Below are 15,935 nucleotides of genomic sequence, written 5' to 3'. Positions count from 1 at the left end.
GACTTAGAGATGACTAAATCTTTGCCCAAGCTCCATGGAATCCAGGGTAGTGTCTGAGAACACAGAGGTGATTCATGAGACATCTCTATCCTGTCCCTTGACAGCCCCAGCAGTGTGTTCCTGATGACTGGAAGGAAGTGGTGCCAGCGGAGAAGAGTGTGCCTGTGACTCGACCAGGCCCGTCCCCACACCAGCAAGCCATCATCACTGCCATACCTGGTGGCCTGCCTGGACCCAAGAGTCCCAACATCCAGCAGTGCCCAGCTCACGGTATGAAGTGTTGGGGAAGGGAGGAAGTTAGCTTTGCCTGCCACTTCCTTGCACCTTTTTCTTGGTGTCTAAGAGAGGAGATAAACTGCCATAAACCTAATGAAGCAACATGGCAGCTGGGTAGCTGGAAACAGAGGGGGAAGTGAGGGCATAGGTCAAGGACAAAGGTGACCCGGGAGCTAGGAAAGCAGGAGGATCAGAGGGAAAAGAAGAGTGGACCCTGCAGCTCTTTTACTGTTGGTTTTGAATGATGCATATATGTGAGCCAAGCTGATAGCGGAGATGTCATAGGGACTGAGATTAATTATGGCCAGAGGACCGCAGAGTCCAAGAGAAGGGAAATGCCTCAGAGGAGAGCCAGAAGGGGACTCAGAATGAGCTCTGCTTGCCAAAAGCATCTTTGAGGGCACTGTGCTCATCTCTGGGGCCTCCATCTGTCTATCTGAGTGACAAGTGGACTTCCCACAACCTGGGTTTCAGGACACTCTGCTGGAGCACTCCATCCGGGCGGGGGGTGGGGGAGGATGGGTCATAGTGGTACCTCTGCCTTCTGTCGTGATCCACTTGCTGGCCTTCCTCTCAGCCAGTCTGCACAGCAATCTTGGCCTAGATCTCAGCTCGACCTGAGCCACGGGCTGCTGACAGTTCCAGGCGTACTGCTAAGTGTGTGCTGAGAGTAGAGGTGGGAGAGGCAAGAGGAAAGAAGCTCAGAATTCACAGGAGACTTGAAGGGAGAAGTACTTAGGGATGCAAAAGCAAAAGGCAAGGTAGGAGAAGTCAATGAGTCTTATAAGGAGTGGGACCGAGGAAAAAGAAAGGAAAAGATACTGGAGAAAAGACACTAGGAAGGGAAATGAGAAGAGGCCATCCGCTCCCTGTGCAGACTTGCAAGGAGGAAGAGTACTGAAAAGTAGTCCTGAGGCTGAGCCATGGCCCGGTGGCAGATCATTTGCTAGGCATGTGTAAGACCCTGGGTTCTGTCCCCAACTCTGAGGAAAGGGAGGTGGGGGAGGGGAACAACCCATTCCCTTATAGAGTGCACTCTAATTAGCAAGAAAGTCATCTACTATTTACACCAGAACCTGCTGTTCTGAAATTTGGCCATCATTGGTTGTGACCCTGTCTTACAAATTTAAGAGTCCATCTCATAGGGTTTCTGACTGACTTGGGCGGAGATGGGTCTTAAAACCTGAGATTCCTTTGATATTTTTTTTTTCTTTCCTTCCGTGACACACAAAGTCCTCATCCCCACATTTCTGGCCATGCTTTTTTTCATTCTAACTTTGCATTGATTCTCTTAAAATGCAACTCCCCCAGCCAAGCTCATTCATTCCAAATACCAAAAGCTACCGTCTCTTTAAGGCAGGACTTATGAAGAGGTAGGACTGTCCTCTAGGTACATGTGGGATAGTCAGAAAAAACAGACACTATGTACTGAGAACGGTTCTTAAGTTTGTAACTCACCAATGCCCCTCCCCCCAGAGGTAAGCCTCCTCCTCCTCATTCTACCATGGGAACAAAACCAAGAAGGAGCAGCTCCAGGCTACGGAGCCGGGAGAGGGCAGCTCCCTCACTGCCTTTATCGGGCCTTCTACACTCAGGGGTCACAGATTCTCCTCAATCCAGCAGCAACTGCTCTTGGACTGGCAGATTGTGCCAACCGGAAACTGGCTTGTTTTGCTGTAGCTGTTTCTTTGACAGCGTCGCCGTCCCTCTGGGTCTCCTTGGTCTCCAACCTGTGCTATTTATATTTCAAACCAAAGTACAATTACTTCCATCTGTCCAGTGATTTTGTGTGACTTTAGCCCTTAGTTCCAGAGAAGAATAATCGTTCATAAAGCTGTCCTTGAACTTTCTCTGCCAGGATTTACATAGATTCCTCCCTGGATCCCATTAATAGCCCTCAGGGATTTTATTATCCTCCACTTAAAGATGAGAAAACTAAGTTGCAGAGTCGGTGATGGAGCAGGAGTTTCTTGCTCTGAATTTTGTCATTCGTTATGTGAACTCCACTGCACAGTGTGGCTGTGGGTGAGTTACAGGAATAAGCATTACCCTGCTCTTCATTCTCCAAGGGGGAAACAAAAACTCAGGAAAGAGCAGCAGCCCGGTTCTGTCCAGAATATGATCTTTTACCAACCTGCGGATGGATAGGAGATGCCTGAGGATCCATGCAGTGCCTCTAGTGTACTTGTGATCAACACTCTTTGTTCAAGGATAGTTACCCGAAATCCCCTAAATCAGCTGGGATTTGCCTTCCTTTTTCTAGTTGGTCCATAAGGCTCTCAATTTTTCTGAAATCCAGGCAAGACAGTAAGAATAACATAAGCATCCTGCTCTCGAAGGCCCTATATTCCAAGAGAATTCAGCTTTGTACAGTGGAGGCAGCTGCCGATCACCCAAGCCCTAGCTGCACAGATTATGCATGTTTGAGTACCCACTCTGGGGCAAAGCACTGTAGGATGGATGGTAAGGCCCTGAGGAATAAGGACTGGTCCCTACCGCCATGGAGCTTAGAGTCTACTGGGAAGGATGAGCACATGGGAAATTATGATGAAATCAATAATCTGATAAGTGCCACAGAGGCCCCTAGGCAAGTGCTGTCCAAGTTACAGAGGGCAATGTTACTGCCAAGTGGAGATTAGCAGGCTGAATGTCAGAGCGGAAGTGGCATTGCTATAAAGCAGGGGTTGGCAAACCATAGCCCCCAGGCTACATCTATTACCTTGCCAGTGTTTGTACGTAAAAAATGTCATGATCAAAATAATACTATATCATGATGTGTGAAAATATATGCGATTCAGAAGTCAGCGTTCACAGTGAAGCTCTGTGGGAACACAGCCACACTCGCTATCCATTATGGCAGCTCTCAGATTCAGCAACAGTACCCTGGAATAGCTGGGACACATAGCATATGCTATTTCCTTCCTCTGTGGCCCCTTTCTGAAGTTTGCCAATCGCTGGTCTCTGAAGGATGGATAAGATTTGGGCTTGTAAAGTCAGGGATAGAGCCTTCCTGGCAGGACAGTGGAAGTTAAGGTGGAGGGCAGAAGAGTGGGCAGGTGCCAGACAGAAGGTGACTATTCAGTCCCTTGTCACCTCGCTTTTAAAACCAAATGTATGTGAGAACGAGCAATGTGAATTCTACCGCAAAGGTATGAAAGTTTGGACAGTAAAGGGGAAAGAGGAGGAATGGAGAGCAAGAAAGGGAGAGAAGTAAGCATTCAGGAAATCGAAAACGTGGACAAAGCCAAGTTGGGGGGCAGCCTGGTAGAGATTGGAATGAACCAAGAAAATTAATGGATGGGAAAATACTGAGACTAGAGAGCAGTCAGGAATTGAGGGATGGAAGTCGTTGTGTCCAGCCAGCAGCTACTGTTTGAGGATGGTGCTACTCTCATGGCCGTGTACCCCGCGTCGCTCCTAGCCTGCTTACACCGTGAAGGTACTTGGCCAGGACAGTTCAAGCTACAGCAGCAGTGTTTGGGAAAGAAAACTAACATTTATTAGGCTCCCACTGTGCACCAGGCACTGCAGGCAATTTGTAAATCAGTTAACCCTCACATTAAACCTGGCGGTAGGGATTACGCCTTTTATGGAGGTAGGACTGGGTCCCTTTGGTCATTACTTCACCTCTGATCCTCGCTCCCAGTGGGGAGGATAATGACCACTTGGAGGGTTATTGTGGACAATAAGGGAGAGGGTGCGTGCACTTCGCCCTGACACGCACTAACCCTCAATCATTAAGACTCGCCTCCGAGACCCCACAGTGAGCCACCGGGGCGGGGGTCACAGGCCACGGGTCCCCGGGTCCCCCCCAAGCCGGACGCCTTCGAGCCTTCCGGAGGACGCGGGGCGGGGCTCGGGGCACAAAGGAAGCGCGCGGGCCGCGTAGGCAGCCGCTCCGCCCCGCGCCACCTAGCCCCGCCCTCGCCCCGCCCCGGCGGAGGCGGCCCGGGAGCCGGCCCGGACGCGCCGCATTGTCTCCGCGGCGCCGCAGCTCTTGAGCTCTCGCCGCAGCCCGGCCGTCGCCTGCCACCCTCCCGGCCCCGCGTCCCGCGCCTTGCTCCTTTTGTCCAGGCCGCCGGGCCCTGCGGTCGGATGCGCCGCGGCAGCCCCGGGCCCCGGCTCGGAGGCTCCCGGCGCGGAGGACGCGGCCCGCCCGGGCCCCCGCTCCAGGCGGCGCCGGGCCGAGGGGCTGCGTAGGCCCCGCCCGGTCAGGCCCGGCCGGGCCCCGGACAGGTCAGTGCTGCCGCGGGGAGGGATCGTGCCGTGCCAGGAACGGGCGCCGCCCTGGGCCTCGCGGAGGCCTGTGGGCCGCGTCGCCGCGCTCGGCCTCTGGGGAGGGCCTGAACCGCCTCCGCTCCCGCTCGGGGCCTCTGGACCCCATGGCCCCGGGAGGACTTGTATTGATGGGAAAGGACAAGTTGTTTTGTGCCTGTCCTCTTCCATTTTTAGGAGAGCGTTTTCTCGCCCTCCCGTGCCAAGCGAAGGTATGCTGCATCTGCGAGCTCTTTACGTTAAATCCGGAATCTGTTTAATTTGACGTCCAGAGAGGCAGGTAATGTGCACGGCCAGAATTCGAACCCGTGAAGTTGTCGCCAGAGCGCCTAAGCCCTAATTCCCGCTTCGGGTGCCAGTTTGTACCAGTGAGACCCTCCCGCACCTTAGCTGCTGAAGATTTCTCTAGCTTAATACTAACAGTTCCCATCAACTTTCCTTCCCTGGGCAGACCTAGTCTGCCTACCTTTCAGCTTGTCCGCTGAGCTCACTCTTATTCCTGTTTTACAAATCAGTGACAGCTTTACCCTCCGACTTTTCCCATCCTTGATCCTTAATCCTCCATTAGCATATTAGACCCAGAGGATCTCTTGGGAAGTGAACTTCCGACCTGAATCCTCCGCCTGTCCGCAATTTTCCTAGGATGGCCCCACTTTAAACTATCCCATCTCATTGCCTGCCTTGAGCTTTCAATTTCGGGTTTAGAAAGTAATGTCACTTTCACTGTGACCAGTGTAATGTTCACCCGCACTGTCCTGGCCTTTTTCAGCCATTTGGCCCTGGGGCATTACTGGATAATCCAATTATCATTCACCTGGGATTTTTCTAACCCCTCCTGAGTCAACCCAAATGTTAGAACTGCTAGGATTTCTAGGTCAGTGTGAACATTACAGGCTAGTGAAGCAAGGGAATTGTTCCTTGTTCTTGTATTTCTCGCGCGCGCGCGCGCGCACACACACACACACACACACACACACACACACTTCCCATTCTCTTCAGCTTTTATTCCCACACAGAGCTGCAAACCTGTGGCACTGCCTGTTGGCTAGCATTTAGATTTGGGTCACCAGGGATGTAGGAAGTCCCATCATTTTGCCTGGAAAATAGAAAGTAGTTTATTAACTTAGTAGTCATCAGGGCAAGAGATTCTTCTCCTGAATCTTCACAGCTGCACAGCTGAGCAGCTCTGGCCTTGTTCAATTCTATTTTGCACATTTTATCGGGCTCCTGCTTTATGTAAAACATTGTTGGGCCTCACAGACTGTTTAATAAAAGATAGCCCCCAACATCCAGATTGTTTGGGAACCTTCAGACTTTTGTCCACAAACTATTGCCCACCGTTCTTTCTGTTCCTGATTGCCAGCACGGGTGAGGTGGGGATTTGGCTTCTTCACAAGGATGGCATGTTCCTCCACGGTCCGGCAGATGGGGAGTGGTGCTCTCTTGGCACCTGCTCTCTCCTGGCACTATCATATGAGTTCTGCTTCCCTGCTCACCCAAGATGTTTCCAGGCTTGTCTTTATATACCACAGAGAACAGATGTCTTTTTTTCTTAACGCCCCCTGAAAGTTTAAACTTGAGAAAGTGTGTAGTTTCTTAGTGCACTGTGCTGTGGGTTTGCGTTTGGGAGTAAGTCCCTCTGGCCTCACTCCCTCCCTCCTGTCATTGTTGAGTGTTGGCATTTCATCCAGCGGCTGCCCTCTGGCCCTTTGCACGTTTCTGGGTGTTTGTTTATGGCCCTGGGAGCGGAACCCATGGCCCTAGACCCTTTCCACTCTCTCCTGTGCTTACTTTGTCCGTTTACCTCTGCCAAGTGGGCTTCGTCTACACTGTTTCCTTCCCTAACAATGAAGAGGAAAACTCCAGCCTCTTCCTTGTGTGGCAGAAACAGTTTTCTGGCTGCAGGTCTTTAGGCAGTCTCTGTGTGTTCCACACCCTCCTTTGGAGGACGTTTTAGGAAGATGTTTTGTTCCAAGTCTGCCATTGACTTTAATCTAAGCCGAATGACCCTGAGATTGCCTTTTCTGCCAAGAGACCCCCTTCCCCCAGCTCTGACCTGTGCTGCCTGTTTGCTCTGGCTCAGCCCCAGAATCCACTCTTCTTCAGACCACATCCTCCTTCCTGCCTCACTCATTTCCTGTCTCACATGTTTTGGATCTTTTAGTTCTGATTTTTTGGAGGCAGAGGGAATAAATTGGAGGGATAGAGGAGAGAGATGAGCTTAAAATCTAAATCCTTCCTGTGGGTAGCGCACATGTTCTTTCTTACTCGTCTGTTCCTGAGGTTGTCTCTTTTAGGGAAACACACACAGATAAAACAGTTACTGGCTAAGAATCGGGAGTTCCTACCTCTGTGGTAGAGAATGCTACAGGGAAGTAACTTTTCTAGCGCTCTCTTTTTTTCTTTCCTGTTGTTAACATAGAGAGAGGTGACTTGACTGCATTCTAGGTCTTTGTTCTTACCCTGTAAGGCCCACCTGTCTCCTGTCAGTCCTTCCAGCAAGCCAAAATGAAAGCCAAAACCTAGGGAACAGGGTGGTAAGTCTGGACCTGTTACATGTTAGTATAAAAGTAGCACAGACTTTTTCCTGAGTGAGTCCAGTTTGTATTGAAGTTCTTCCAGCCGTCCAGTAATTAATCTCCAGGCACTTGGTCCCATGCACAGAAAGAATTCTTTCATGAATGACAGTAAGGTGTCATCTTAAGTGGTGGTTTCTTCCTTAGTCTTGCGCCTCTTGGTAATGGGATGATGAAGGTGATGGTTTGCAGTAGTCGGGAAAAATCTCAAAAAAGTTGTGCTCTTTGGTGCCCCTTTGGAGACCATCTTGAAGCAAGGACAGGTAGCAAGGTGCTTTGAGCACTGTGATTGGGCCTTTGTGTTAGTGACAGAAACCTCTCACCAATGATTTAGTGTTTCAGAGCTGGCCTCCCTTCAAGGTAGAGGCCTCAGAGTGCACAGATTTAGGATTTAGCTGGTGACATGGCGTGGCACAAGCTTCCATACACATCACCGTCTGAAAGTCTTTTTTTTTTTTTGGTTTTTTTGAGACAGGGTTTTTCTGTGTAGTACTGACTGTTCTGGAACTCATTCTGTAGACCAGGCTGGCCTCAAACTCAGAAATCCGCCTGCCTCTGCCTCCCAAGTGCTGGGATTAAAGGCCTGTGCCACCACCGCCCGGCTGAAAGTCTTAAGCATGGTTTCTGAAAGTCAGGGAGCATGGTTTTTTTTGGTGTTAAAAACACATGCCACTTAAATATAATCTACACATTAAATAGTTGTAGGTTTCACTTTAGTAATTGACATTTAAATTTTTTTATTTTGAGTTCCTAGCTACATCAGATTACTGGTTTGGTATTTGTAAAGATATTCATTGGCAAAGTATCTTTAATTCTATCTCTTATCATAGATGCTTGAGGAATTATTATGGAAATAGCCATTTGCCTAAGATAATAGTCTTATTAATTTTAGATTTTTCTCTATTAGTAGCAAAATGGAATCTAACCAACATGACCAAGAAATGATCTATCGTTAAAAAAATTTTAGATTTATTTAATTTTCTGTGTATGTGTTTTGCCTACATATGCACTGATTGCATGCCTGGTGCTCATGGGAGGCCAGAAGAGGGCATCAGATCCCTGGAACTGGAGCTACAGACCACTTAAGTTGCCACATGGGTGCTGGGAGCCAAACCTGGGTTCTCTGCAGGGGCAGCTTACCCAGTGACCCATCTCACCTCCCCCAGAATGTTTTTTACAGCTAACCAAGAGTTGTGGAATATAAAATGAGTAGGGAAGTATCTGTACATGTTGTGTGTCTGTGTGTGTGTGTGTGTACATGTTCATGTGTGTCCATGTATGTGAATGTCTACCTTTATTCCACTCCTCATTTTGACACAGTCTCTCACTGAACCTGAAGATCACTGATTGGTGGGATTAGTTGGCTAGGAAGCCCTGACGATCCTCCTCCTGCCCCTGCCCCTGCCCCCTGCCACTGGGATGACAGGCTTGTACCACCATGCCTGACTTTTTACATGTGCTGGGAATCTGAACTCCTGAAACAAGCACTTTACAGACTGAGCCATCTCCCCAGAAGTATTAGCTTTTGAAAATAGGAGTGTAGTCAGAAACAACATAATTTAAATAGTAAATTCTCACTCTGGGATTCATTATAACACTACACAGGCCCCTTCATAAATGTCACCCCCATACCCCCATTATGTTTAGTGAAGGGGGACACGCTTTCCCTGTCTTTCACTTTCCAAGCATTTTAGTTCAGATAAGTCCAAAGACAGCACTGTTTGTACATTTGATGTAACCGGCCAGGGTTCTGAGAGGAATCCAGATGTTAGAGAGGCTCATTTCTCTATTTACACTTTATGTAAAGTGTACTTACCAATAAATGTGTTCTCACCTCTCAGTTAAGAAAAGATGACTGTTCAGTGCCATGTCATAACCACGTCCTCTCCAGTAGATCAGGGGACCAGGCCTGATGCCGTCTTGGAACCCTTGGCAAGAAAACAAAAGTTCATGACTGCTGAGAGTTATAGTTGCACCATTTTTGGGCCTCAGACACTGAATATTATTCCTAGTTACTGATGTCTTCAGAATATTTTAACCCATCCTTATGTCTCCCAGAGCTCCACAGCTGTACTGACATATGGAACAAGTAAAGCAAATGGCACTCTAAAATTAATGTGAAACAAACATGTTTTAAAATAGTGGGTTTATTCCGTTTTTGCAGACATCCTGTTATCAGTACTCAGCAAATAAGATGATTGAAAACTTAAATGGTAGCAAAAATAAATAAATAATAAGACTTTTTATAAAAATGCAAGTGATTCTGCCAAGCCTGATGTCTGTCCATACAGAGAGACCCGACTCTTATACCCATGTGCACACAATTAAATAAACTCTAAAGAAAGTATTGTTTTCTGAGAGAAGCCATCGGAATTAACTTGTGTTTGTTTTGTTTTTGTTTTTTTGAGACAGGGTTTCTCTGTGTAGCCCTGGCTGTCCTGGAACTCACTTAGTAGACCAGGCTGGCCTCGAACTCAGAAATCCGCTTGCCTCTGCCTCCCAAGTGCTGGGATTAAAGGTGTGCGCCACCATTGTCCGGCCTCAGAATTGATTTGTAAAAGTCATCTGGACTGTGATGTTGGCAGGATGGCTAAGGCTGGGTGCCACCTCCCACATTCTGACCTTGCCTGTCATTTGTTACCTTTGGTGATCCTACAGTTAGTAGCCAGAAATAATAAAGTTGGCATATTAGGGGCCATGATCGCCTTTCCTTATAATTAGAACATTTACTGAAGATTTCTAGATTTCTTTTACAAATGGAATTTTTAAAAATCTTTCTTCCATGATTTATTTTTAGCATTTTAAACTGATTTTCTTTCACAGGCTTTCTAAGTTCCACCCTAACCCTTATATTCCTAGGTAGGGGTTCTTCCTTTGACTTAGAAAACCTTTCTTTGGTTTCTGGGTTTCTTCTGCATTATTTACTGATGGTTTTTAGGCTCTTTATGAAAGATGACATAGAAAGGAAATCTGGTGTTTGTCTTCCTGGCCTTGGGGTTAATAGTCTTGGTGTATTGACTTGGCTTTCCCTGAAGAGGAGAGTGCTTCTGTTATGTTGCAGTCATGTCAAAGCAGAGATAAATAATGACACTTCCTGAAGACTGACCTCAAGACCAGGCACAGAGTAAACCCTTGGTAGACAAAGCATTGGGGAACAGGAACAAGGCCTCTGGGACTGAGTGATGTCAGCCTTAGTGAGAGTGAGGTCGGGGCCACTTCTCGGTGTTGTGCTTTGTGCTTCTACTTAATTTCCTCTCTGCAGGCACAAGTATGAGCATACATGTCATAGTTGAGGACACTGAGGCTGACAGTAGCTTGATGACACCACAGACTAATATTTAAACCCAGTGTCTTCTGCTTCTCTATTTACTCACAACCAGGATTTCCCATAAACTTAAACTGACTAAACACTGTGAAGACTATGTGCCTAAGGCTATCACAGGTGGAGCCAGAATGAGCCCAGACCTGACCCAGAGCCAGAGTTCCTCCTGCCCTGCCACTCTTGATCTCTTTCTCCTGGACTTGAAATATCTCTGTAGAGCCTCTCCCTTGTTCCCAGATGCCATATGGAGTCTTACTATCTGCCAGAACATTGTGATAGAGGCAAGCTGGGAGACCCTGAGGTGGGCATTGGGGTCTAGTCCATGATGGACCTCTGTTGTCAAGCAAAACAGACAAGGCTCTGCCTAGCCTCTGCAACCTGGAGTAAGCAGCATTCCTGGAAGCCAGCATAGCCTGTTGGAAGTCACTTTGTGGTCCCACAGAAACTAATTCTACCACCGCAGCACCCTCTTCATCTGATGGCACTGAGCCCGAGAGCTAGGGAGCAGGTTAGGGATCTGGGTGGAACTCGCCCACTGCTCCCTTGTCCTCAGCTGCATGGGGGAGGGTGGCTGCTGCCTGCTTTGATTGCTTCCCTCCTAGCTCTGGGTGACAGCTTGGAAGACATCCAGCTGTTTACAATTCAGCTTCTGCGCACTCTAGCCTGTGATTTGGGGTGAGTTGTATGGGCCCTCTCTGTCTGTGTCCTGAGAGATGGCATGAAAGTCAGCTGTACAGTAATGACTGCCAGGAGGGAGGGTTTGCTCCTCCAGCCAAGACTGTAGATAGAGACATTCAGCTCTTACCCAAGATACTGAGAAGCTCCTCTGCCCTCCTGGCCTGCTAACCTAGCCTCAGTGAAGTCATCCTGAAGTGACACTCGGGCTGGTTTGAGGTCATCTGGCTCAGCTACTTTCCCATTCTGCTGGCCAGCTCCCTCCAGAGACCTGGGTTTGGATCTTGCTTCTGTGCCTGTAAATCTCCCTGCTGTGCAGGCACTGCTGTTTCTTCCCTTCTCTGGAGAGGTTCTTAAGAACAGCTACAGTTGGCCCAGCTGAGGAAGGTGCTCTGAGGGCAGGCTGAGGCCACAGCCATGGCTTGTGGTCTCGAGGCAACAGGTCTTCTGTTTCACAGCTCTATCCTCAGAAGAACTGAGAAGGTTACATGCATCGGCTCCCCTAGGACTCGTGTGGGAAGGAGCCTGCAATTTCCTCATCTGTAAGAGCTCCTTTCGTGTATGTCTTAGAAGATACCATCTTCTAAATGACATTCACTCTTGCTTGGATTCTGAAGAGCACACCTGTAACTTGTGCCATCTGCATGGGAGATGCATGTGTGGACATCATCTAAATTTAGTGTAAAAATTGGTGGGAGGAATGACTCATCCTAAATCGTGGGTGTGGGATACGTGGCATTAAATAATGGTGTGCTAGGCCTATTGAAAGACCGTGAGCTGCTTCCCTGCTGACATTTTGGAATGTAGTGTGGCGCCTGGGTCCTCACTACCCATGCTCCTTTGCTTATTAGTCCCAGGCTCCCGCCTGGGAATCACTCACCTAGATCATTACCAGTTCCCAACCTAATGTCCCAGACCACACTTGATGCAGCCTCATTGTCCCAATTGTCCCCAAATGACTTTACATTTCCTGCCGCCTCCCTCAAATGCCCTCACACTGGTCCCAGCCAGTCAAGCACAGCCCTCCCCTCCCTGACTGCTTCCCTCACACAGCCCACTGCAGGGAAATGAACCACCATGCTCTGCTCAGGTCTTTCATGACCTTCAATGTTCTTGTTGCTGTGGCAAAACAGGCAACGGGAGCAGCCTAAAGGAAGAGGCGCATTCCAGCTCACATGACAGTAGGCTGGTCACGTCGGAATGGTGCCAGCCTGTATTCAGGGGGGTCTTCCCACCTCTCTGGAAACATGTTCACAAACAAGCCCAAAGTTTAGTCCATACATGACTCTAAATCCGCTCAATCCCCAAGACTAGTTGCCTCATCTGAAAATGTAAGGCCTTAGACTTGGCCCTTTCAACTGAATTTGTTCTCCTCACCTCCCACCGTACCTGGGTCCACAAGCAGGATCAGAGAGGGCTGGAAAGGGTCTGCTCACCTGACCAGAGCAACCAGTGTAACCACACTTGCTTTTTAAAAGGGTATTTGTCCTGTAGCTCTCTTTGTGAAGTGCCTAGATTGAACTCCAGCCCATCACTACCTCTGCCATGCCCTGCTTCTACTCTCCTGGGAAGGGACACCTCCCTCACTGTCACAGTGCCAGTAATTTCTTTGGGGATTTGACTATAACTAGAGAAGGTTGGCCCCAAACTTTTCCTCAGGCCTAACCACTCTGCCTTTAGCTTTCCTCTCTGTAAGGTGACCTGACCTGCTGCTGGGACCAGCTGTGGCCTCCTGCCGTCTCCTGGATACCGGGTCAGCAGGTGCTTCACTTATATTCTCAACAGGCTGAGTTAAAGGAAGCAGGGAGCTTGATGCAGTGCTGAGCCTGGAGCAAGTCTGCAGAGTGGCTTGTTTGTTGAGCCAGGTTACCAGTTACTGTCTCCTTAAACTCTTCGTTCATTTCATTAGCTTGTGCTCATGCTGCAGCCAGCATCCCTTGTCAGCCTCAGGCTTCTACACTTCCATACACACACAGAAAAAACCCTCAGCATTCTGATAGAACAGATAGTTTATGTGTCTGAAGGTGTCTTCTGTATATAGGAAGAACCTTGTTCTGAACTGGCCTGGCTTTTCAAGGCTTTGACTAGCCTAAAAACTATCCAGCTGGCTGGAAAGTGTCTTTTTAGGTGCCTTCTTGCCTCTGCGTCTAGAGGTCATCCTACCGTGACAGGTTTCTGGATCTAAGTTGGTACTCTAACTCTCCAGTGCTGAGGAAATCCTCCACAGGGACAGGCAAGGGGACTAAAGAATAGTAGCTGTCATAGGCAGGTCTGCAGAAAGGCCACTTCTACAATAGACACTAAGCCACTCATTGTTACGGCTTCAGAGAGTAGGGTTTGAATCTCACCTATGACAGATCTCTTTGTAGTATCAAGGAGACCTATATTCTTTATGGTGATGAAGACTGACTTTATTATTACTCATTTTTATTATTTTATATTAGAACAGGCCTTAAGCATGTGTCATATATTGGACATTGGGTTAGTCGCTGGGGCCAGAGGTAACTGGGTCACAGCCCCTGCCTTTGTTAGCAGAAGTGACCAGTCCCAAAGAGAATGGGTTCAGAACAGTAGCATAGACAGGGCCACTGGGTAGGCTTCCCTGTTGTTTATTGCAAAAGCTGTTTCTGCTGGAGCCTGTGAATGAGGTCGACAGTGAGCAGCAGCCTAGCTGCTGGTCGCTTGCTTACTAAGACTGACATATACTGGTAGTCCAGCGTGGTCAGCTCAGTGGCAGTTCCAGCCTGGCCTCAGTGGAGCTTGGCCTGTTTTCCTCTCCAGCCCTGGAGCTAGAGGAGTGCCCACTGTTGAGGTGCTCACTGTAGGAAGGCATCTGAGACCTGTGGGAATCCCCCTGGCAGAGCCTTCAGCCCAGGGCATTGGTGGAGCTTACTGAAGAACTGAATTCCAAAGACAGAGTTCCTTTGTCTCTTTTCTTTGCCTCAGGCCAGCAGGGCGGGTTTCTGCAAGTTTCACTGTCAAAGCAGGTTCCTCCGTCCCCCCCACCCCCCACACACAGGCTGCAAAGCAGTCTGAGAGTGGGAAGCAGATTAAATTAATCTCAGTATGCTGAGCATGGCAGGGGGTGAGACTGTTTGGCCATTCCGGAAATAGCCCAAACTCTTTGTTACTAAAGCAGGGGATGAACTATAGGCCTTCCTGATGGTGGCAAAGCCAGACAGCTGTGAACCTTTACCATTCACAGAACACCTTTCTTTGCCCCTGGGATTCTGCTTCCTGTAATCTGTCCCAGGGTTATGATGGAGACTACAAGACTAGAACTTCTGAAGTCAGCATGAAGGAGTTTATCTTTTTGTTATAAGATCTTAAAAAAAAAGACTGGAGATTTGAGAGTCCTTGCTTCCCATCTGTGAGCACAGCAGGTAAATGCCTGGAAGACTGCGCTCCTCTGTCTCACAGGCTCTGTCAACAGGTACAGCTCTAAGACTGTAAGGAAGAGGTTGGGAAGAGGCTAGGAAGAGCCCACAAAAAGGGGCAGGATGTCAGGAGCAGCTTGGGGGTGAGTGTCAGTGACAGTTGCTAGGCAGCGTGGCAAGGAAAGCACATTCCTTCAGGTTTAATCCCGTGACAAGCACCAGCAGCTTGTAAACCACTCTGTTTCTTCAGCCTGTGCTCTCAGGCCAGAATGTGGCTGTTCAGAAGCAAACAGTAACCAGGTGCACAGCTGTGATCCCAACACTGAGAGACTGGGAGAGAGGCCAGGAGGGCCAAGACAGAAGGATCTCAAGTTTAAGGCTGGCCTGAGCAACTTCGGGAGACCTTTTTCTCTAGGTGGGGAGACAAATAATGAACCAAAATAGCTTATGAATGAGCTTTCTGAGATGCACATTTGGTGGTCATGTTAAGGTAGGTCCATGGAACAGGCTGAGAGGGCCAGGGCTTGACATAATCCACTCACTGATGGAGATAGTCCCTAAACCCTGTCTAAGCCTGTGTCTGCTCAGTGTACACGTCATAGGTTCTGTGTCTGAACTTAAGGAACATAGCCAGGGCTACTGGGCAGAAATTAACAGAGAAATCTGCACTCATTATGAGGAATTTGTACTCCTCAAGGCAGCAGCAGAGTTAGGCAGCCTCAGAGTGAGTTCTGTTGCCGGAAGCATTCAGACAGACACATGGTAAAAGTCACTGGACCGGGCGCACTGTAGAGAATGTTGGTTGAGTGTTAGAAGAGACTGGAGCTGCCTCTGTGCTTTTTGTGGTCCACGGGGTGTTCAAACCCACATGAACTGTCGCACTGGGCTGTAATTAGGAGGAGACAACCATCATTAAATGGAGCCTTCAACTCTTACATTTGAACAATATTTGTCCATCATTTTAAGTAAAATCCATATTTCTTTTTATATTTAAAATGTTAGAACATAAAAGCAAAGAACAAATGAATAAACACAGACTTTAAAGTTTACAAGAAAACTTTAGTTTGCTTGTGTGATTAGCTCCATCCTAGCTATTTCTAGGTTGTAAATTCTTACATTGGTAGACATCTTTATAATTGATGCAAAGTTATAATTTCTTACATTGCTACAGAATTTGTTTTGATACAGATTTAAGGTTTTCATTGGTATGAATTTCTTATATTGATACAAAAATTGAAATTAATATTGTTACTCTTAGGAGTTGCATTTATGTAACACATTTATACAAAGCTCAGACCCAGTCCTTCTGTAACTGCTATTACAAACTGTCTTTAGATGATTAGGCTATGTGAGGTAAGAGCCAGATAGCAAACTCATGGTTCTGATCTGAGTTAATTTTAAAAGGGTGTTTTCGAGATATTTCAATTAGACGTG

At 48.1% G+C, this 15,935-nt stretch overlaps 1 protein-coding gene across 6 annotated transcripts in view; it reads left to right on the top strand.

Moving 5' to 3' along the window:
* Window positions 1-15,935, top strand: part of Phc2 (polyhomeotic homolog 2) — a 99,985-nt gene that overhangs the window by 71,347 nt on the left and 12,703 nt on the right. For 4 of the 6 annotated variants that reach the window (XM_034502203.2, XM_076934169.1, XM_034502204.2 and 1 more), the window contains one exon: window positions 105-270. In XM_034502203.2, the coding sequence (XP_034358094.1) occupies window positions 105-270 (166 nt within the window). Of the gene's footprint in view, window positions 1-104; window positions 271-4,236; window positions 4,513-4,565; window positions 4,832-15,935 lie in introns of those variants that run through there. The other 2 variants (XM_034502202.2, XM_076934171.1) reach the window with 2 other exon arrangements.

This window comes from Arvicanthis niloticus, chromosome 5 (assembly GCF_011762505.2).
Source record: "Arvicanthis niloticus isolate mArvNil1 chromosome 5, mArvNil1.pat.X, whole genome shotgun sequence".
Classification (NCBI taxonomy): Eukaryota; Metazoa; Chordata; class Mammalia; order Rodentia; family Muridae; genus Arvicanthis; species Arvicanthis niloticus.
The sequence above is the reverse complement of the archived record's forward strand: the minus strand, read 5'-3'. Positions and strand labels throughout refer to the sequence as shown.